General features: G+C 43.9%; 1 protein-coding gene across 1 annotated transcript in view; it reads right to left on the reverse strand.

Moving 5' to 3' along the window:
- Positions 1-23,941, reverse strand: part of HAO1 (hydroxyacid oxidase 1) — a 46,457-nt gene that overhangs the window by 6,862 nt on the left and 15,654 nt on the right. Inside the window, exons 3-5 of the mRNA XM_016212034.2 lie at positions 16,982-17,237; positions 9,442-9,617; positions 1,479-1,570 (exon numbers count right to left, since the gene is read on the reverse strand). Of these exons, the coding sequence (XP_016067520.2) occupies positions 1,479-1,570; positions 9,442-9,617; positions 16,982-17,237 (524 nt within the window). The remainder of the gene's footprint in view (positions 1-1,478; positions 1,571-9,441; positions 9,618-16,981; positions 17,238-23,941) is intronic.

Here is a 23,941-nt window from a genome sequence, read left to right on the forward strand (position 1 = left end):
AGACAACATTTAATATCACCTAAAAATATGGGTCTTTATAAGTAAGGCAGAATTGGAAAGGGTTGAAAACTTCCAGTTTTATTACTCAAAATCTTGACAGTGTAATCCTACAGTGTGCAAAGGCTTGGTTCGTTCCTACCATGAGTGCTTTAGGAAAAACTGTGAGTACAGATATATGTACCCTAGATTCCCTTGTAGGCGTTTAGTCTGCTCTAAGACCTACACAACTGTCTATGGATTTGGCTAAATCAACCTGCTAGTTCAATAAAAAAATAATCCACTGATTCTTGACTAAATTATTTCTTCTGCTCTACTTCCATGTGTTCGAATCAGTTCAACAGATTATCCCAATAAAAGCCATTCATTATAACAACTATGACTGAATGACTCTGATAAAAGGGGGAAGATCCATATGATGGTCCAGTTCAGAGAAGGTGTTCTGAAAAGCCCATCCGCATTGTTTGGTAAATCTATTTTTTTAGTTTTGTTACACGAGGCTAGCTTACTTTGTCTACAATAAATCGGATTATAGGGTGTTGAAGTTTAAATGCACCAAAGAAATAATGTAAGGATGTTTAACGGGTGAGAAAACTGAGGTTTGGAGTAGAAATCGATTCCCTACACCCTGCCGCAGGTCAGGCCCTCTTCTCTTCTCTTTCCTTGGCTATCATAACTATCCAGGCTACCTCATTGATCTTCCTGCCTCCAGTCATGCCAAAACCCAATTTATAAGAGTCATTGCTGCTAATCAAGGCACTTCTATTGTACATCCAGTGACTCATATCATTCCAGATGAGTCCTTTACCTACCTAGGAAGGCATAGTTCCCAGGGTTCCCCCACCTCAAACAGACACAACAAACAAAATGGATTACTTGGAATTCCCCAAACACATCCCATGTTTTTCCATTCCACATATACACTCGCACTTCTGAAAACAGGGGTCCACATGAAGACAGGGCAGAGGTGAAAGGCAACGGCAAAATCATTGCCTCATTGAAGAGAACTGTGGCCAAGTCCCCACAGGTGGACAGCAGGGAAGAGAGATGCTTTTTAATACCCCACCCATACGGCTCCTGGCCCCATTCTGGATTATGGATCCATGAAATTCACTCCAGGATATGTGTCTGTCTCCATGATTTTCTATCTATTTCTGGGCCCCTAGTCCTGGATCTCAAAACCTGCCCCAGTGCCTCTTACCTATCGGTGTACCTATGAATACAAGAATAATCCCTGCCCACAAATGACTTATTATTTAACTTTCTTTAGTTCGTAAATAAGTGTATTGGACTAATTAATGATCTAATTTTGGTGGTTATGTGCCACTAAACGTAAAATTGGAGATCTCCTATATTCACATATATTTTACCTTGAGCATTCACACAAAAACATACACAGTGAAGAGGCAGACAGAGAGATGGTCAAACTGTGATGGAAATGAGAACTCCAAAAAGAAATCTCAGCATTTGCTGCAACTCACTGTGGCTGGCACCCCATCGAGTTGTCGAGCCCCGTGATTCGACACCAAAATCCCATCCAAACCGTGTTTCACTGCCTCCCTGGCATCATCTCCTAGAAAGAGCAAGACAACCATCATAAGAAAAGACTACTTATAGAAGGCTTGGGGTCAGAGGTCGAAGTATCCCAGTGGAAGGGAACCTGACCTCACAGGTATGTACCTCGCTAGGAACCCTTAGTCAGAAATACACCCAAGGGTTAGAGCTAGTTTAGCAGATAGACATGAACTTCTTTCACATAGGTGGGTACAGGAGAGTTAACACTTAACAATTAACATGATAACAATAACAAGTGGTCCTGTGGTCTCCTGCTCTGGTTCAGTGATTGTGTCCTGAGGGGTCTGGAGAAAGCAAATTATCCTGAAATTCCAAAGGTATGTTATTGTAGATGCAAAAAGACAATACACAGGCTCAGTTAAGGAAAAGATTGACCTTTGTCAAGGAAGATACGGGCCTGCGACATGACAATCCACCATCGTTTGCTTTTAGTTAGGAAGTTTCATTTCAGACCATCCTATGTGGTTACTTTAGGTCTCTGAGTGGACAAGGGCCACCATGCATATCTCCCCTGAGTTTGTCAGGTTTAGTATGTGGCCCATTTTTGGCAACACTTCCATCTTTTGGTCACAAATCAATCCAAAGGATGCATTGATGACCAACCATTTGGTTGGATACTGTGGTCCAACGGTGCCAGGAAGGCTCATTCCTAGGAAGTCTTAGTATGAGCATTTGTCTTGCTGAACAATTGACCACTGCAGATGGGGCAAGACCGTAACCTAGGATGGAAATCAAAGCTGAATTTTTCTCAAAAGTAGAAAGCAGGTAAGTGGGAGGCAGTCAGGTCTTACAGGCCTTCATGAAGAAAAACACTCTGGGTCCCTTCTAGCCTATAAGCTATCATGACCCAAGTTTTGCTGTTTATCTTGCTTCTCTATATTTTGTTTCTAGTATAACATTTACTTATAGTTTGAGGACACACCACATACCTCTTCAGTTTTCATAATCTGACCAAATATATTTTATATTTTAAACTATTATTCTCAGCGTGCTCCCAATAACAAACCATTTGCTAACAGAATAATGAAAGTAATACTAGTTCTCAATTTGAACAAAAATAGTTGGCCCAAGATTGTAATGAAAATCATATTTTGGAAACTTAAGCAGATAGATACAGAACATGGTATGTATTCATTAACTCAACCATGGAGATCAAGGAGAGAGCTGATTAAGAATAATAATAAAAAATTCATAGGAGAACTTGTAGTTCTGAATGTTTTCAAATTTTATGCTGAAACACCATTTCCAAACTGTTTCATGGAATACTAGACTTTTAAATATCTCCATATTTTAAAATAATGCTAGTATTATTTTTCTTCTAAAATTACAGGTAAATGAAAATGTTAAACCTATGTTTTATGGGCTGAATGCTTGTGTCCCCCCAAAAGCTTTAGGTTGCAGCCCTAACTTCCAACGTGATAGTCTTTGCGAAATATTTAGGGTTAGATGAAGTCATGAAGGTGGGGCTCTCGTGATGGTGTTAGCACCCTGATAAGAAGATACCAGAGAGCTTGCTCCCCACCCTCGCCTTATCCCCACAAAGAAGAGGTCACCTGAGTGCATAGTGAGACAGTGTCCTCCGCAGCCCAAGGAAAGAGCCTTCACCAGAGAATGAGCATAATGGACCCCTCATCTCAGACCTGCAACCTCCTAAATGGTAAGAAAATTAATTTCTGTTGTTTAAGCCGCCCGGTCTGTAGTATTTGTTATGGCAGCCAAGCTGACTAAGCCATCATGTCCTTGTTGCTCTTGTCAGAACCCGCCTTTAAGTAATGCTACGACGAACCCTAAAATGCAACGACACAGTGCGAAAGGTGCCCTGATGCGTAAACATCGGTGTTTACCAACGACTTCGTATGCTGTCCATTCCCCTGTGAGCCTGAGTTACTATGCATTTACTGTATACCCAATAAATGATCCATAGTCTACATTTACTTCATATTAAATATAAAACCTCCTGTTCCTACAGGACCGTTTGGGCTGTTTTAATCCAAGCATGCGCTCCATCTCGTGAGATCTTACCGGCAGTTTCTGAGGCGCTCATGGGGAAAGGCCCTAGCCTCAAGACTGAAAGATGACTTCTTTCCCCCTCTAGTGACTGACTCATATTTTACACTTTAATGTTGCTTTATATTTGGACCAGATGTGTTTAATTACAGATCTTTCTTTTCCTGGATTTCTAATTGCCTTTCCTTTCTCTCCATTTATCATGAGACTTTAGAGTATCAAAGTCCTTCACGCCTTCCCATGACTCTAACCTACTGAAGTCACCTAGTGTCCCCTCTGCGGACACCCCCGAGCCCCGCCCTCCTGCTCTCTCCTGCTGTGACTGCTCAGCCCACAGCCCCCCTGCACCTGCAGCGCTGACGGCCTGCAGTCAAGTCTATGCGCTCATTGGGTTCATGTGCTCACTTGCACTACATTCCTGTGGAACTTCCTAAAAGCAGCAGCTAAGCTTGCAGGTCACTTAAATAACTTCTCTTGTGTGTGAATAACTGGATGAGACACGATATTCTACACCGAAAGCTCCTTTTCCTTGGGGTCTTAAAGACATTACTCCTTTGTCTTCTAGGGCCCGCGGGTGGTGACGAGCCGGTGGAAGCCACTTTGGCTCCCACTCCTTGGTAAGTAACCGGTTTTCGGTTTGTTCTCTGTTTACACACATTTCCCCCTGAAATTTCATAAGCTGTGGTGTTCTTTCAACGGGGTGACTTAGGTCTCCAGCATTCGGGCATGTTTTTCTGTATGGATTTCCTCCCTGTCTCTCTCTTTCACTTCTTTATATGAAGACCTTTCTCAACCGAGCTTTGGACATTTTAAAAGGTTTTCAAGCCTCTTCTCATTTAATCATATTTTCCTTCTATTTGTCCTGTTGCCCTTTGACATTTTGGGAAATGTCATTAACCCTCTTGTTCAATTAATAATTTCATTTTTAATTCCAGAAATCACATTTTTAAAATATTTGGTAGCTTCTTTTTATATTCTGATTTTCTTTTCATGACATACTTTTCTCATTTAGATATATTTTCAGCTTCTCTTCGTCTATTAGTTGAAATTTTTAAATTTGCTTTTCTTGTGTTCTCTCTTTCCTCTAGGATCAAGTCTTCTGTAGATTTATCTTGGTCTTTTAGGTTTTCATTTTTCTGATATGCCTTGTATGCTAAATTTTTCTTTTTATATTTAAGGGAGAAAGATTAGGAAGCTGCTATATAGCCTCCTGGGCTGTTTTGAAAATCACTTTAATTCCTGCCAAGTCTTTGCTGGGAGTAGAAATTCTTTCTTGGAGCATCATGTGGGACAAGGCAAGGGGCTATTTTTGGACTGTGAATTCCTCAAGGGTCAGGGTGAGAATAACACCATGTCATATTGTAAATGTTACCCACCCACAGGTTATCCCAGAATCTCAATCCATGAAGATTTCAAAAAATGGTTATCTAAAGAGACAGCCTTCATACAGTGCCAGCCAACAGGACTTTCTCCGATGTCCATGTTCTATACAGTAGCCACTGGCCACGTGTAGCTGTCACACAACTGAAGTGTGGCACTGTGACTAAGGAACTGGAACTTTACTTTTATTTCATTTTCATTAACTTAGCCACACTTGGCAAGTGACTGCTGTATTGGATAAATCAGCTTTAATGTTTGCCTGAGTTTACCTATTCTAATAAAGAGAATTTTAAAAGTCTGGGTGTATACATAAGTAACCTTAACAAACAATGTAAAATATATTTAGAACTGTTGTGGTTTGCTCTGGTTATCTGGTTGTGTGTATGAGAATCAAATATCAAATCAAAAGTTTTTTAAAGTCAAAATGTATGAACTGTAATATTTTATAAGCCCCATGACTGAGGATGTATGCAGCCCTTTGATTTATATTCAGATGTCTGCCACAATGCAGTTGCCACCTGTGTTTTGAGAAATTGAATATTTCAGTAAACAGATTCTATACAGTATAGAAAAGTGATTAACTGCTTAGGCTTAGTAGTGAGACCACATGGATTTGAATCCTGTATCTGCTTGCTATGTAAGTGGCAAGTTATTTAACTTCTTTGCACATCAGTGTCCTAACCCATAAAATGGGGATAATCCACATAAGATTGGTTTGTGGATTAAATTAATTGAACAAGTATTTAGAGTAACATCAGATAAACTAACTATTATTATTATCATCTTCTGGTGTGGGAAGCATAAATTAAAAAGATGAATTGGTGGAGGAAGATTTATTTGCTGGATGCTTTGGCAAGTCTGAGCTTTATTTATAGCAACAACATTGCCATCCCAGTAAGGATTCAGATTATAAACAACCTCTGGTCTGAAGTAAGTGCTACTTAAGTAACGGTTTGTTATCTTCTATCATTTCAAGTGATTTCCCATGTTTTTCTAGGCAGTGCTGGGGAATGTAGGAAACGGTCTGCTCGGAAGATAGGACCATGCGTGTCTAGCAAGGCAAAGAAAGAAAGAACAATTTGCGAGTAAACATGAGCGCCTTTTGTCAGCTACTTATGAAACACTGCCCACAGTTTTACATTTTACATTAACCTAGAGAGGAAACAATGTTGCCTTAATGAGAGGGTTAAAATGTTCTGATCTAGGAAAACGTTCATGAATCTTCGATGCTTTCGCTAAGCCTTAGGGCTTACCAGCATGGCATTCCACATCTGTTCATGTGCCAGGCACTGCCTCCACTGGCTGACGAATACAGTAGTCAACAGAGAATGGCAGTGTTTGCGATTTTATTAATACATTGTTTCTATATTTAATCTAAAATACCAAAGTGAAATGTAAATACTCAAGATTTACCCTGGGGCCCTTGGAGCTTTTGAAGCGGTCCTGGTCCTCTGTGCTCCCTTATAAGACTTTGGTAAGTAAATACCAGGCACATGGCAGCCTTTGAAACGCGACAGGGAGCATTTGAGTGAATGTGCTTTGAGAGTGTCTTGAAAAAAAAAACTGCATATAGAAAAGAAGGCACTTAGAGCATAGTTTCTGCAAAACAAAAAGCCACTCTGGAAGTGAGACAACCTAGGTTTAAAAAAGATTTTTAATTGGGGAAAAAAAACCCAAAAACCTCTAAAAAACATTACATTTTTGCTCATAAAGCCACTTATTCGTTAGCAAGAGTTGTGGTGAAGACCAGACCCTGTCTCAATACATGTTGCAGTTTGTGTTGAAGTTTTCCAAGGGCAGAGCTTAACCACAGCGAGAGATTGCATCTTAGTCTACAATTTGCTGGTGAGGGGACTATTTCACTGATATCTTTCCAGTTGCCTGTGCTTTTATGTGCCTGCAACCATAAGCCGCATCTTTCTAGTAGAAGGGGAGTGAAAGAGTATGAGTGGCTCGCAGTGGATCCCTGAGATGAAGACTTCTGGATGAAGATCTGTGAGACGAAACGCAAGCACTGGGTTTCCCAGAAGGGGCACCGCCCTGGGCCCCCTCCCCCAAACCCTTCCCCCGTTTCCAGACCGAGCCCAGGCACTGCCTTGGATGCAGTTGTGGTCATAGAAATGATTCTTATTTGTTAAATAAATGAAATAAATCATTACAGAGAAACCAGACAACGTAAACTGTACACGTATAAATAAGTTATTTCCCTTCAAATGCCAAATGTCCCAACTCTCTTTCTCTCGCTTTTGAGCTCTCTCTAATTTATAGACTCATACCGTTTTCACTGAAGATTTTACTCAGTAAACATTTGGGCTATTTGCTGTGTGCAAAACATTATGAAAACATGCAGAAACAAGTGGCACAAAAAGAGAGGTAAATAGTGGTGCTGGGGGTCGTAGGTAAAATGACCACAGAATGAAGTTCTAGAAGTCAAAATATTTTTAACATAACACGTGAGAGTAAAGTCTAATTCAATAGAGTTCCATCATCTCCTAGAGGACATCGTTGTAGAAAATGGTAATATATTGGGAATCTTACATTGAAAAGTTAAAGAATTAAATAACCTCATTCTTATATTTGTCCCCTGTTTTACATGGACAAATATGGGACTATACTAAAATGTTATCTTTTCTTGGTGTTTTCAAGCCAGTTGCTCTAGGGCACCTCTGTGATGAGCACGAATTAAATGCTGGAAACTATACTAATTTCCTAATTCGATTACACCCCCTGGCTCCCTCAGGTCAGCCACAGTTATCTCTTGCCCGAGCAACAAGAGGTCCTTGAAGGTGCCCCCTGCCCCCAGTGTTGTCCCATCTATCCACTAGATGCATCGTACAAAATGTGACTTTTCCAAAACGGTCATCTGAGGAGGTTGCTTCCCTGACCAAGATCCTTAGCGGTTCTCAAACATCCAAAGTCTACATTCTCTAAATGGCTTACATGGTTTATATTCTTTTATTTTGCCATTAGTTCAGTCTAAGAGGCATTTGACCTGATAGCATAGCAAAACTCAGGCATCATCTTTCATTTGGAGATGAAATCTTCTCTAACCCACCCTTAGAATTGCCTACACTGTGTTCTAAGAACATCCTTACACCGCATAGATTTCTACCTCAGCACCGGTAACATCTCATTGCACCAAATTCTTGTTTACAAGTCTGTCTCCTACAAGAATGGGGTCCCCTTTTGGCTAAGAACCTCAGCTTGTGTGTGTGTGTTTTAATTTTAGCACACAGTAAGCATGATAAATATTTATGTGATGGACGGATGGATGGATGGATGGATGGATGGATGGATGGATGGATGGATGGATGGACCAATGGGGCAGAACCTTCAGGTCGATGTCCTTAGGACCTACAGTGGAATGTGGCTGCCGGAAGTGGCACGAACAATCACGGTGATAGTATGGATGGGACTAAGGTAAGTGAAACTTGTTGAAAAGTGTCTGCAACACCAGGATAAACTCATTGCAGCTTAATTCTCAGAAACTGAGCAAGAACAACGATCGACAGGAAAGAATGAAAGCACAGGTTAGGATAGATCTGGATTTAAACACATCCCCTCTGCTTGGAAGCTTCCCTGGGCCCATCCTTTTACTTCTATTAGCTTCATTCCTGCACACATAAGATTAAAAAGATAAATTCAGTGGCGTGCCTAGAGCTTGATAAACAGGTGCCCTTTTCAAATAAAACCTATAGAAAGGTTTGATTCTAAGTCGTTGGGAAGCCTGCGGTAAGTTAGCAGAATCTCTCATCCCAGAGCCACTTACTTAAACATTTGCATTTAAAATAATATGTTTGGGGCAGTGTCTATTTAACCATACTACAAGAAATGTTTTCAAAGGCGGGAAAACATTTTTGTGGGTGAGCACATTTACCCTCCAAATTATTACAGCCGCTGTATCTCCCTGTGGGGCCGGAATACGTGCGGACCCAGGGGAAAGTAAAGCTCCTTAGTGCCCAGGGCTTGACACCTGAGGATTTTAATGTCCTAGCCGACCACTCTTTACAGCGGGGTGGTGTGGGATTTACCCCCTTCTGAAATCGGTCCTAGTCATTGGTATTTAGAAGGAACAGGAGAAAAATATGGAGGCTCTTAAAACAGGTCTGGTTATCAGAATATCATCCGTGGGCTTCTGTTGGCCTAAGAGCAACTCTTGTAACTTTCAGCAGGAGCAAGACCTTCCACCTAGGCCTTGTCAAGCTCCGTGATTTGGTGACAGCTCCAAACTAAAGGCAACAGTATCCCAGGGCTTTAAAATGGGTAACTTCTTACGGCGTGGGAGCCCTGCTCGCCCTCAGTGTGTCACCTACGAACGAGGAAAGGATTTACTCACTAACATCGAAAGACAGACCTGAGAGATGCAATGTCTCTTTCAAGTTCCATGTTAATTTTTCCTGATCATTTCCCTTAAAAATATCATGATCGTATCCACAAAGGATCACAAAATCAGTCCAAAGTCAGGTAGAGAAAGAAACAAACCTCTCAAGATGCCTTTTGCGACGATGGGCAGCGACGTGAGCCCCCTGAGCCATTTCATGTCCTCCCAGCTGATGGACGGGTCTATCGCTTTAGCCACGTACGAAGCAAGTCCACTGTTGTCGCCAAAATCCTCCTTAGGGGAAAACGCTAAATCGTTGGTTTCAAAATTTTTCATTCTGAAAGAAAGAGATGTATAAGATGAGAAGCTCCTCCAAGCTGGAGAGATCTTTACAATGACTCAGTCAATAAAAAAAGTTACCCCCACGTTTCCGCAACCACTATTGCTGTGTGCGATTGTTTTAAAAAGTAGCTCTATGAAGGTATAATTCACATACCATACAGTGCCAGTAATAGTGTGTGTGTGTGTGTGTGTGTGTGTGTGTGGTGTGTTCATATGTATATCCTGTGGGTTCTGTTTCTCTGGAGAATCTGACTAATACAGGCCGTTTCTCTTGCTCCTGGAGCCTGAGTCCCCACCCACACAGCAGACTTGCAGTGTCAGGTACATTAATGTATAAACCCCCAGCTCCCCACCCCGAGGCCAACTAGCTCTAAGATATCTCCCACATGATATCCCGCAATTCCCCAGCGGGACTGAGCTTCAGTGGCCCACAGTAGCAGGTGTCTTGAAAACGTGACCACTGCTCACCGCCTTCCCTCCGTGTACCACCTCCCCACTCCTCTACCAATATTCCTGTCGTCTTCCAAAGGAACCACCGCCACTTAAACCGCTGGCTCCCGGCCTGCTCCTAGAGGAGCCCAAACTGCGAGCCAGCTCCACCGGGTCGCCGCCTTCCCCTCCGTCTAACTTCGTTGCCTCGGCGGAGGCCAGCATTTCTCTAACTCACCGGTGAGGCGCTGCGGGCTCACTCTGTACCTGAAGTCCTTTCTCTTGGTCTAAGGCCCTGATGTCCTGAGTGGGTTTTGGCAGTCCCCCAAACTGGGTACAAAGCCCCTTCTGTCTGCATCTCTGACCGCTAGCTGGGTGGATGGACATCAGGATACACAGCGACACCATCCATGTGACTGAGCTGCCTTCAGTCCCAAATCCAGTTGTGAACCTGATTCCTCTGGAAGGCTGTCTTTGAATGATGACAATGGCCTGGATTCACCTGCTCTTCCGCACATTCTAAATTACCCTGCTGGCCAATCTTCTCTCTGGGTATAAATACAGCTGCACCTCGACCTCTGACTTAGTCATGGCTCTTTCTTCCCTTCCACTAGCTCTGCCATTGAATATAGAAAGGATCCTGGAGCCATAACTATAACCATTTTATATAAACCTAGAATTACATAGGCACACTATTTTAAAATTATTTCTTAAAGGATCATAAGATTTCCTTTAATATAAAACTAAGCTTAGTGCTTTTTTACATTTTAGTGCACTTTCAGCTAAAATAACTGGTTGGGTAGCTTGGGTGGCACATATTATCAAAGGATAGGAACATTCATGTCCAATATAACTCTATTCAAGCCACTGGCAAAGTTTTCACAATAAGAATTAAACAGTAAGTCCTATAGTTTCATGGACTTAGGACGCCCTTATAGATCATAGAAAATGCCAACTCCATGAGAGCCATGCTAGTACCCATCTATTCGTTGAGCTTCGGTGTGGCTTTTAGCTGCAATACTTGAACATCTCTTTTTTTATCAGATCACTTAGGGTTGTACATTTTATCACAGACTCTGGTCTTCCATTGTCATCCTAACTTGAATTAAGCTAACCTTCTGGTCAATAAACAGACCCGTATCATGGAGAGCTTATTCTACTACTTAGAAATAATATTAAGTGATATTAAATTCCAAACTTTTAAGGAATATTGTTAATAAGAAAAAGGTCTGGTCTGTCTCTCCCATACCAAGACCAGAGGGGGAAAAAAAGAAAAACATTTGTATGTGTATATACTCTGCACAGCACCCCACACCGCTCCCAAACAAGCTACAGTGTTTCAGCAGGGGCGGGGGTGAAATGGGTAGGAAAAAACAGAAACATGGATAAAATTATATAAATAACTGTTGTTATTCTTGGACCGTGCAATGCAGATCAACACTTGAATGAATGTTGCCTTACAGAAATCTCAGTGCACAATGAAGCCTTGTTGTTACTCTAAAACGTTGTTCAAAGCCAGAAGCCAAGAAAAAGTTTTCAGATATCTTGACAGAGACCCGCGATGGAGTGTTTTACCAATGGCTCCGAAGGAAACCTCCATGAATGCTATTTTTATTTGAATTATGACATATACACAAGAAACACTTAAAGCGGCTTCTGATAACCAAAGTATTCCATTTCGTAAGGAAGGAAGGGGCAACATCAAAATAATAACGTGATTACTCCTGACTTAATTCTCCGAATCCCAATCTATTTAATGACCCAAAGGCAAGGGATAGAATTTCTTCTTTGTAAGGAACTCATTGTGCCTTGAATGTTCCTCAAATATACTTTTTAATCTAATATACAAATTACTTTAGCTTTTAGTAAGTTAGCACCATGAAAACAGTAACAACTACTGAAAGAAAGTTAAACATTATTAAATCACCAGTAATAACACTAGTAATAAATATTATGGAGAAATATATAATATTATTTTGTTATAAGTATTGATAATATGACATTAAAGATAAAGCTACATGTCCCCATAGTGGGAAACAAAATAAAAAATAACAACCATGAGAGCCAATGATATCAACACAATATGAGAGAGACAGAGAGATTCATAATACATCCAGGAATTGGTACACAGGCCACTAGCCTTTAATTCTGTGGTTAGCAAAACACTTATATTGAGAACATAGCCCTACTAATCTCTTCCTCAATGTGGCTGAGCAGTTAGAAGAAAGGTCGAAGGACTGGATATTAAGTTTGAGCTCAAACCTTTTGTTCAACTTCTTACTAGTCATGTTTTATTGGGTAAATCTCATATGATCTAATACAGTTTCATTTACTGATTCAACATTACATCCTGAGCACCCACTGTGAGCCAGTGTTTTAGATGTTTAGGGTATACCAGTAAATGAAACAGTCAAAAATCTCTGGCCACATAGGGTTGACATTCTAGCACGAGGAGATAGGAAATAAACAATAAAATCAATAAGTAATTTATGGAGCAAGTTGGGTCATACATGCCATAAAAAATAAAGGAAAAAGCCCTGGCCGGGTTGCTCAGTTAGTTGGAGCATCAACCCATACAATCAAGAGGTTGTGGGCTCAATTCCTGGTCAGGGCACATGCCTGGGCTGTGGTTTTGATCCCATGTCAGTGCGCTTACGGGAGGCAACTGATCAATGTTTCTCTCTCACATCGATGTTTGTCTCTCTCTAAAAATCAACTTATATAGATATAGATGATATAGATATAGATATAGATGATATATAGATGATATAGATAGATATAGATGATATATAGGTATAGATAGATGTAGATATATAGATGATATAGATATAGATATAGAGGATATAGATATAGATATAGAGGATATAGATAGGTTAGATATATAGATGATATAGATATAAATATATAGATATAGATGATATAGATATAGATATAGATATAGATAGATGATAGAGATAGAGATAGAGATAGAGATAGAGATAGAGATAGAGATAGAGATAGAGATAGAGATAGAGATAGAGATAGATATAATCTCCCCCCTCAGGTGAAGATTTTAATTAATTAATTAATTAATTTTTAAAAGTAGAGTCGAATAAGAGGTACATGAACTCGTAGAGGCTTAACTTGAAAATTAAAACATAATCAAGCTTAGCCTCCCTGAGCAGCTACCTTGTAGCTGCGATCAGCAGACGGGTTGTTGCTGTGCACACCGCTTGTGGCTGCTGTAACGAAGGACCGCAAACCTGGGGGCTGGAGAGGGGCACAGGTTTATTACCCTGCCGTCTGGAGGTGAGGAGCCCAGAATGATTCTCCCTGGGCTACACTCAAGCCGTGGACAGCGCTGTCCTCCTTCCAGGGGCTCCAGGGGACAGTCGTTCCCTTGCCCGTCCGGCCTCTGGAGGCCACCTATGTGCGCGGCCCCCGGGGTGTCCCTCGGGCCTCTGCGCCGCGCCACCTCCTGCCCCTCTGACGAGGCCCCGCAGCTCGGGAAGTCTGTGCGACGCTCCAGGATAACCTTCCCGCCTCAGAGCCTGTGGGACAGGGGCGCCTTTGGGGTTTAACACCCTTACCCTGTTCAACACGGTTTTGCCCTGAATGTTTTTCTAACCACGGAATTCACGGGCTACGGGGCCACGTATCAAGTCCACCTTCAGGAATGTTCCTCCCCAAAGCCTCTCCAAGACCCCCGCACGCGCGGCGTCTCTATCCCGATCTCTCCTGTTTGTTTTTATTTTGGTTTCCCACTACAAAGACAGGCGGGCGTCCCCACAGGAAAACGCTAGAGACTGGGGGCGTTAGGGGTGCCCTGGCTGGGGGCGGCTGTTCCGGGCAGAGGGACGGCGCCCTGCTGAGGCTCTAAGGGGCAGGCGGGGGGGAGGGGGGGCAGGGGAGCCGGGGGGCTGGAGGGGGAGTCAGAGAAGTACTGGGGGGCCCGCCCATGGTAGGCTGGCGCCCCTTTCACCCTGAGGGGCCCCGAAGACCTTCGTGCGTGTGCTCTGTCCGGCCGCTGGGCCTCACAGGTCATCTCAGGGCTAAGGGGGCACGTCCCCCCCGCCCCCGCAAACCACGGCAAGGGGGGTGTCATGATTTCCCTGGGCCTTAGGCGATGACTGGACACGACTCTCCTTCTCTTTCGGGGCCCTGGCAGCACAGCACAGCGGGAGCCGGGCCCTCCCCAGGGCGCAGGCCCGGCCCTGGGGCGCAGAGGCCCCGCCCCCCCTCGGGCGCTCCTGCGGGGAGCAGAGGAGGGTCCCCCACCCCACCCTACCCCACCCCCGGGACTCTCCTGCAGCTCCGAGGGGCCCACAGCGGGTGCTTCGCATATCAACCGAGGCGGCGACCCGGCCCCTGACCCGGTGCCCAGGCTGCGCAGAGGAAGCGGCGGCGCGGGGAGGGGGAGGGGGAGGGGGAGAGGGAGGGGGAAGGGGGAGGGGGAGGGGGCGGGGGCGGGGGGCGGGCTCCCCCTGCGCTTCCTGCGCCCCGCCGGCCACACCTCACGTCTGAACCGCGCTTCACCTCGCTCCGGGCGGGGCTGCGGGGAAAGCGGGGGCCGCCCCCCCCCCCCCGCTGTAACAGATGCGCTGTCCCCGCGCCCTGGGCTCTGCCCCCCGCGCCCTGGGCTCTGCCCCGCGGCCCCGACCCCGCCCGCGCGCCCCGGGTGCGGCCGCCCCGGTGCTTCCTGCGTTCCGGGTAGACGGCGATGGCTCATCACTCGACCGTCTTCGGACGGGCTGGGGCGGCTGCGGAGCCCGGCGCTCCCGCGGGACAAAGGGCCCTTTGTCTCCGGTCCTGCGGGTCATCCGGGCGGGGCCCGGGAGCCCAGGGAGGGGGGGACGCGAAGCCCGTGCTGACCCCGGGGCCCTGGCGCAGGAGCCGCGCAGGAGCGAGACGCAGGGCCCGAAGGAGCGCCGTGCCATCCCCGCGCCCCCCGCCCCCCATCTGAGCGCCTCCCCTGCGCGCCTTCGGTCCGCGCGAGGGGCCGCTCGGCTGCGGAACCGCCCCTGCGACCAGCACTGTGGCCGGTGCCCGTGGGGCGGGATCGCGAGCTCCTGTTGAAATGGCCGGAGGAAAATCACGAGGACGTGTCCTGCCAGAAGCCTGGGGGGGGGGGGGGCACCGCTTTTAGAAAGTCTAGAAAGTCAAGCCACCAACGCAGAGAAGCGGTGTGAAGACAGATCTCACACGGGGAAAGCTGAAGGCATCCTCTTCCCTTAGAATTTGGCTAAAGGTGGGAACAGGGCAGGGACGTTTTGCTTTTGCTTTCTTAGGAAGACGGGGCTGTTTGGGTACCCCAGCGCCTGGGACAGGGCAGGGAGGCAGGTCTGACCTGGGCAGAGCACTTCTTTCTGCCTTTGGCCACAGAAGGTGCCACATTCGGGAACAGCACCCTCAACCCGCCTGGAGGGAGGCCACATCACACAGCTCATTTACAAATGGCCCAGCAGCAAGTTTACACACAACAGTTTATACCCAAATAGGGCGTACTCGGCAGCGCTCAGTGGCAGGTGTGTGGCGCACAGGGCTGTGTATGGACTCAGGCGCCGGTTGCCGTGCATCCTGTTCTATAGCATACGGAGAGTTCCCGGCTCCCAGCAGTCTTCTTGTCCTCATGTGGAATGCTGGTTTGATGTTGAATCTTCCAGATTTGGGATCTTTCAGAAGGGTTAACTTTAAACGTAGACAGAGTAAGCAGTGGCCAATGTGAAATGAGGCCCCGGGCCCAAGGAAGGCAGCCTCGCTGTTTCCCAGACTCCCAAGCAGGCTCTGAAAGCCCATCATCAAATGTCCTCCGTAAACACTAAGATTTTGATTCCTGCTGGAATGCATTGAGCCCTGAAGGTTATCGGTCACACACTGTATGAAAAATCCTTAGAGCAGATTTTGGTGGGAACTGGGGGGAAGGAAAAAACAAAGGGGAAAGGGGCCTGTCGCTTAGGGACGTTGGGGTCTTTCTTATACACTCCACTAAATTCTCAGCTTTACTAAAGATGATTCTAAGTCTCAATTCTTATAGGAAAAAGGACCATCCCCTGCTAATGGACAAGCTGACTGACCTAATGAAACCATCCTTGCTCAATTATAGATTATTAGACATATTGTTTATGCTAAGATGAGTGAGTGAATGAGCCAGTGAATAAATGAATTAATCTTCATCTACAATTATAGAGGGATAGTGTGGCTGGGTAACTTAGAGCGTCATCCCGACGCGCCAAGGTTGGAGGTTTGATCCCTGGTCAGGGCCATACAGGAATCAACCAATGATGCATAAATGGGTAGAACAAATTGATGTTTCCCTCTCTCTCCCTCTCTCTCTCTCTCTTCCCCCCAATCTCTCTCTTTCTCAAATCAAAAAAGAGGGATATTGCTCAAAGAAGTCATTGATGAGGAATCAGGCACGTGGCTTCATTTGTCTCCACTCTTTAAGCTTTTTTCAAGCTTCCTAGCCATAGTTTCTCAAATACAATGAAAAATAGAAGTTAATAGGTGGCTCTGTGACTTCAACAGACAAAGAACTAGGGTATTGGGATCACAATAAACCTGTTGCCTGGACTATATTAAGTGTCTTCTATTTATATGGCTATTTATGCTTCCCAAAGCCCTTTATACACTCTGGTACATAAATTTATTTGGCTTTTATAGGTATAATTTATATCTCTTTTATAGCTCGAGTATGTGACACCCATAAAAGGAGTGTGATTTGCTGGAAATTATGGGGATATTTGCAATGACACTATCTCTAGAATCCAGACCCTACCATTCCCAGACAAGAGCCCTTTCAACCATACTTTGGAACCAATGTTCTATGAAGAACTAATTCCCCAGACCACTCGCTTAGAAACTGGAGAAAACCTTTGGAGCTGGCTCATGACAAGAGCAAAGAGAGCTAGAAAACCATCTGAGGGGCCCAGGAGATCAGAGACCCGTGGTTACCTGAGCTGGGGTGGGAGCTTGAACCTGTTACGCACATCGTCAAAGCGGTTGCCCAGGTAAGGCGTGTCCACTGTCACAAATATGGCCTTGTAGCCCATCCGCTCAGCCCGCCGCACGAGCTGCTTGGTGACTTCACGGTCCTTGTAGATGTACAGCTGCAGCCAGCGGAGCGCCTCTCGGCCGGCCTCCGCCACCTCTTCGATTGAGGAGGTGGCCCAGGAGCTCAGCATCATGCCAGTCCCCAGGGACCTGCAGGCTGAGAGAGAGAGGAGATCAAGGCAAGCCTGGCATTCTCCCACTCCAAACACTAGGGTCTTAGGTTAAGGGTTAAAGAATCTACAAGGGCAATTTGGCAAAAAGAGGTCAAATCTTTAAAAAGTTAGAAATGTGCATTTTTTCCACACTCTGTGAATTGATCTGGAAGACAAAAATGAGTCAATTAGCCAAAGGCAAAAAATCCTGGGAACAATCTGAACATCCAACCTTAGGGGACTGGATAAAGTACAGTTTATATATAAAACGAGATGTACACTCCATGAAAGGTAATATTTCTGCGATGGTTAATTTGTGTCAACTTAGCTACACCATGGTAGCCAGATATTGGCTCAAAAGTGTCTGGATGTTGCTGTGAAGGTATTTTTTAGATGAGATTAACATTGAAATCAGTAGACTTTGAGTAAGCAGATTACTCTCCATAGGTGGATGGGCCTCATCCAGTCCATCAAAAGGCTTATAAAAGAAGACTGACCTTCCCTAAGGAAGAGGGAATTCTACCAGCTGTCTTTCTTGAGACTCAAATTGCAACATCACCTTGTCTCTGGGTCTCCATCCTGCCAGCTTACCCTATAGATTTTGGACTCACCAGCCTCCACAATTGTATGAGCCAATTCCTTAAATAACCAGATAGATAGATTAGATAGATAGATATTCCTTTCTCTCTATATAGATAGATAGCCAGATAGATAGATAGAAAATATTATATATAATATTTTTAACTTCTAAACTTTTAAATTTTATCTTTAAAAATATTGTTTAAGGTGTATTCTACCATTTATGTTGTATTTTAAAACTTTATAATATACTAGACATCCTAAATAGAAGCAGTTTCCTTGTATCCTTTTGAGCAAAGTATCAAAAATAAATGAACAAACAAATGAAAAATTAGATAGACTACTCTAACCACTTGTCTTAGAGAACTTGAAAGAATGTAGGTAATAATCTTTCCTCCAAAAATAGGCAGCAAAATTGGGGTCATCTTTAGTGGAGGACAAACTTATCTAATGTTTATATAGCATATACCAAACATGCCACGAGACAAGAAATGAACATATAAAACTGACAATATGACCCTGGGACATTCGGCTTATCCATGTGCCCACCATATACCAAATGAGAGTAAAAGTAGTTGTCCAAGCGACACACAGGGAGATGGTGGGAAGCCAGTGACATGCTCCTTAGAAAGCAACTTTAAGAGGATATAAAGCTTCCATGCTTCTAAAACTTTAGCGGACAGACAAATCCCCCGGAGTGTTTGCAAAACCACAGATTGTAAAACCCACCCCCAGAGTTTCTGATTCGGTTGGTCTGAGATGGGGCCCGAGAACTGGCCTTTGTAACCAGCTCCAGGTGATGCTGGTGCTGGTGCTGGTGCTGCTGGTCCGGGACCACATTTTGACATTTAAATAGTAGAGTTATCATTTGGTAGTAAAATGCTAAGTTCAAATGATAATAAAATGGATTTTGTTTTTGATACATTTTATTTTTCCTATGCCTTTGAGGGTGTTTCTAATCCCCATTCTTCAGGCCACAGGCCAGATAAAGAAGATCCGAGCTGCAGATTATAGTGTCCATATACCACTAAGCTGTTCCTTACAAGTGGCCCTTTGATCATTTCTCCCATAGGGATTAATGGAGCACAAAATGTTGTCTGACAAACCACATTTTATTGAGTAATAGCACATATGAACATCTGGACCACTGTCTGAGCTTTATTAAGATTTGTAAGTATGGAAATAGCTCAGGCCATCCACTGTTGTTTGGAAGGAACCCCAGGGGACATTGATTGCTTGGGCCAGAATCCCCTAACCGTCAGTTTCCCATAAAGAAGTTATGTCCTGAAGAGAATGTAACCTAACAAAGGTCGCCCAGAGAGGGACAGCAGAGTGGGAGAAGAACACAGCACGTCTAACCACTCCCCCAAGGCAAAGATCTTTCTAGAATTCCCAGGTGCCCAAAAGACTCCCTTGGAATCAAGCACAGATAAATGCACTCCCCCGGTCCTTCAGGGCCATGGGCAACCAGGGAAGCAGGTTTGCCACATGCTGCCAGCTCTGGGAAGGCCTGGAGCCTCGGAAAACAATGGGTAAGGCCTGCCACACGCTGTAAGAGCAGAGTGTGGCTACACAAGATGGTCCAGCGAAAAGGACCATCCAATGATAGGGCACCTTCTTGCAGTTTACACAAAGCCAACAAGAATGAAAAACCCTCAAAAAGATAAGAAATATCTACAGACATTCCATACAGATCATTAAAATCCTACAAACCAATCCATCAAAAATATTTACATCACCTACACCATCAAACTTGCACGTCAGCGCTCACAAACGTTTTGTCTAAAATCCCTTGGTATATATGTCCAGAGGAAAGCAAGGCCAGTTCATGCCACCTGAGTCTCTCGGCTCCAGTACCAATGGCTCCTGATGTTATTGGTGCTAAGTGTTTATTTTCCACTGGTTAAATCATAGGAGCTGAAAGTTGGAATCAGGGCCTCCCTGAAATTCTAAGTTACCATTGTTTCCAGTTGTAGGCAGTCAGTAACTATTTGGTGAATTGATTAATTTAGTGAGACTCTCTTCCTGGATGCAGAGGGAATATCAGAGTCTGTGCTGACACATTATGAGCTGAGGCTAAGATATTACTCCCAGAAGAGAACAGCAGTGAAACTGAGAAGGGTCCATGCTCCTTGGAACACGTATTCCTAATTACTATGATCTCCATTCACTTTGTGATTATTTGCTGTGATAAAATAAAATTATTGATGAATTACATCCATTGTTTTCAACATAGTCGTATGTTAGAATGAGATAAGGGAGCCTAGGATTTTGTAAGGACCATTCAGAGAGACTATTATAAATCTGCCTGGTTCCACTAAGGATAGATCTCAGATTAAGTTGGTACATACCGGAATAACAATTCTGCTTGTTAAAATATTGCAATACTTCCATTCCAATTGGTAAATAACCATGGCTCTAAGGTAAATAATCCTTCCTCCAGAGACCCTTCAATGTACCATCACTCCAGCCTCTGCCCAAGGAATCCCTGCCCCCTCCTCCAATTGAGCAATGTAAAGGTTAATGCCTGGAGAGCTGGGTCATCCAAAGCCCTGTTGGAGCACTAGAGAAGCATCTGAGGTTCTCTTCTTACTGGTCAAAGTCCTTGGCTATACTGGTTGCTAAATAATTTCTAATGTCACCTTTGTCTGAGACATACAAATATACCCCTCTAGCTCACATCGCTCTACTGGGGACAAAAATTACAAGCTTTTCAATTTTATAAATGACCTCGCATAGTCAGGCTTTGTTAAGAAACTCTAATTAGAGCTACAATAACCCAGTACTTGGAAGCACAAATGTTTTTGAAGTCTGTTTTTTCTCCCAATTCATTTTCCACAATGAAACTTTGACCTGCTGCTCTGAAAAGCAGCAATGGTCAGATTTCATTTTACAGAGGGCAGGGGTCAGCTTGCATAGAGTCCTGTTCCCAACTTGAGAGGCAGGATCAGAAGACTCCAATACGAGTTGCATTTTTGCAACTCCTGGCAAAATGGAGACCCCTCCGAGGTGATACTACTCTAAAGGCAAGGCCAGGCTCTTGCTCATGATGGGGATCTCTAGTGTTGACCCAAGTCTAAGTATCTTGGCTAACATATCCCTAACATATCCGGGAGGCTACCCCATTAAGTAAACATTGAGCCCACGTGACAGGACTCTAGTTCCTTGCTTTCCTTAATTCCACTCCCCCCCCCATCATTGCTCAGATATATCTTCAAGGATAGACACCTAAAATGTTCATGCTTTAGATCAGTGATTTTCAACCTTTTTCATCTCATGGCACACATAAACTAATTACTAAAATTCTGCAGCACACCAAAAAAAAAATTTTTGCCAATCTGACCAAAAAAAAAGAGGTATAATTTTGATTCAGTCACACCAGACAGCTGTTGTTCTGGTGCCTATTGTCATTTTTTAATTTGACAGTCTAGGGGGAAAGAGATCAGTGCCCCTGACTAAATAGGTAGTGCACGTTTTAAAATTTTTTGCGGCACACGGTTGAAAATCACTGCTCTTGAGGATATTTTCAGACGGTTCATACTTGGCATTTCTTTCTCTTCTTTATTTAGAGGTAACAGTAATACGTTATGCCATTGCTATAGGAAAATGCTTTAACACACACTCACTAAAAGAGACACTAGTAAGTTTTCAGGCACTGAGGCATCAAAGACAAAAATAGATGATGATGATGATGATAGATGATAGATAGATAGATAGATAGATAGATAGATAGATAGATAGATAGATAGATGATAGATAGATGATAGATGAGATAGATAGATGATAGAGATATAGATAGATAGATGATAGATAGATAGATAGATAGATAGATGATAGATAGATAGATAGATAGATGATAGATAGATGATAGATAGATAGATAGATAGATAGATAGATAGATAGATAGATGATAGATAGATAGATAGATAGATAGATAGATAGATAGATAGATAGATAGATAGATAGATGATAGATAGATATAGGTAGATAGATAGATGATAGATAGATAGATGACAGATAGATAGATGACAGATAGATAGATGATAGATAGATAGATAGATAGATAGATAGATAGATAGATGATAGAGATAGATGATGATAGATAGATGATAGATAGATGATAGATAGATAGATAGATAGATAGATAGATAGATAGATAGATAGATAGATAGATGATAGATAGATAGATAGATAGATAGATAGATAGATAGATAGATGATAGATAGATAGATGATAGATAGATAGATAGATAGATAGATGATAGATAGATGATAGATAGATATAGGTAGATATAGGTAGATAGATAGATGATAGATAGATAGATAGATGATAGATAGATAGATGATAGATAGATAGATAGATAGATAGATAGATAGATAGATAGATAGATAGATAGATAGATAGATAGATGATAGATAGATATAGGTAGATAGATAGATGATAGATAGATAGATGACAGATAGATAGATGATAGATAGATACATAGATGATAGAGATAGATGATGATAGATAGATGATAGATAGATAGATGATAGATAGATATAGATAGATGATAGATGACCTAGGAAATAACACCTGTATTCCAGAAAGGCAACAGGACACAGTGGGTGGGGAGTCAGAGGCCTGGGCACAGTCCCAGCCTCGACACCACAAGGCACCGTGCATCTGCAATAGCTATGCGGCAGCTGCTGCCCTGTCCTTGGATTGCCGGACAGTCCACCGAGACAATGTCTGCGGACGTTTTCTGCGTACACTCTGAAGCCGCGCAGCTGTTAAGGGTCAGCGAGAGAATGTCCAACACTATTTGGGACAAGGAGTCCTACATGGCTTTTGAAAGCCTTCCATTTCGCCAAGGGCCTGATTTCTCCACACCACCGTTCACCATCTCGGCGCTCAGCTCTCCTCTGCGACGGTTTCGATGCTCAGGACAGCCTCCCCCTTTTCCTCTCGCACATATGGTGTCAAACGCTCGCTACCCTGGGGAAGAAAGCTCTTAAGGGACAGGGGTCTTCTCCAGGCCAGGGAGCTCCCTGCTCAGTCCTCTGGAGGGAAAGAATATCAAAGGGGCCAAGTCGGACATTCCCAGGGTACAAATCACCTTGAAAATCCAGGGACAGAGCAACAGCGGACAACCCAGGAGGGGCAGCACCGGGCCTTTCCCCAGCCCAGCCCTGCCGCCTATCTGCCTGCAGACTTCGGTGGCGGGAACGGCCCAGGGAGCTAAAGGCCTGTCAGTATTTGCTTAGTCCAGCCATCGAACAGTAATACCTGGAAGAAATTATTTTTTTTAATTTTCACTACATTCTTCTGTTTCTCTACTTGTCCACTTCCCTGCTGGGGCACTTACATTCTGCAGGTGCTGGGTGCTGGCGACGCCACAGGCCCAAGCGCAGTGCCCCAAAAATCAAAGGCTACCCCACGGCTGCACTTTCTTTTATTTTTTTCTTTCATTTTCTTTTGAAAACTCTATGAAGAGAGTCCAAGATGAAACAAGAGAGAGTGCTGAAAAGCGAGAACCCCCGGTCAGAAAGGATTTAAACGGTTCCTGGGGATGAGCAGAGAATAGATGAGCCATAGGCAGGAGTCCACAGGAGCCGAGCGGGGCTGCTGAGGACAGGACGCTGCGGACATCACTCATTCACAGGGTCTCCAGGAGTCGGAGCCGACTCAGTAGCACATAACACACACTCTTTCATTTGTAGTACAACTGTAAGTATAATTATATGGAAATAAATGTGATTAATGTCATCCTTAACTATCACCCATAAGCCCTACCCCCCACCACCCTGAAATGGGCTGTGAGCTAGTGGAAAATATTGGTGAATTCTGTTTCACAGAATAAAAGTCATCCTCAGACCCACTCACAATGAAGTTTCTTATTAGAGTTACATCACATGCCCGGGGGGGGTGGTGCCACAGGGGTCTGCAATGAGCTGGCATAAGACTGAGTGTAGGTCAGCATCCCCAAACCACCATTCAGTAGAGGTAACTCAATTTCCTACACTATGGGACCTGTGATCCACTACAAAGGTTTATATCGACTCATATTAGACATAAATGCAGCCACCTCTAGGGTTGATGCAAATCCCAAACTCCAACATACAGTGATTTAAATGGGCTAGAGCTCTGC

The sequence above is a fragment of the Miniopterus natalensis genome, chromosome 7 (genome assembly GCF_054644295.1).
Source record: "Miniopterus natalensis isolate mMinNat1 chromosome 7, mMinNat1.hap1, whole genome shotgun sequence".
Lineage (NCBI taxonomy): Eukaryota > Metazoa > Chordata > Mammalia > Chiroptera > Miniopteridae > Miniopterus > Miniopterus natalensis.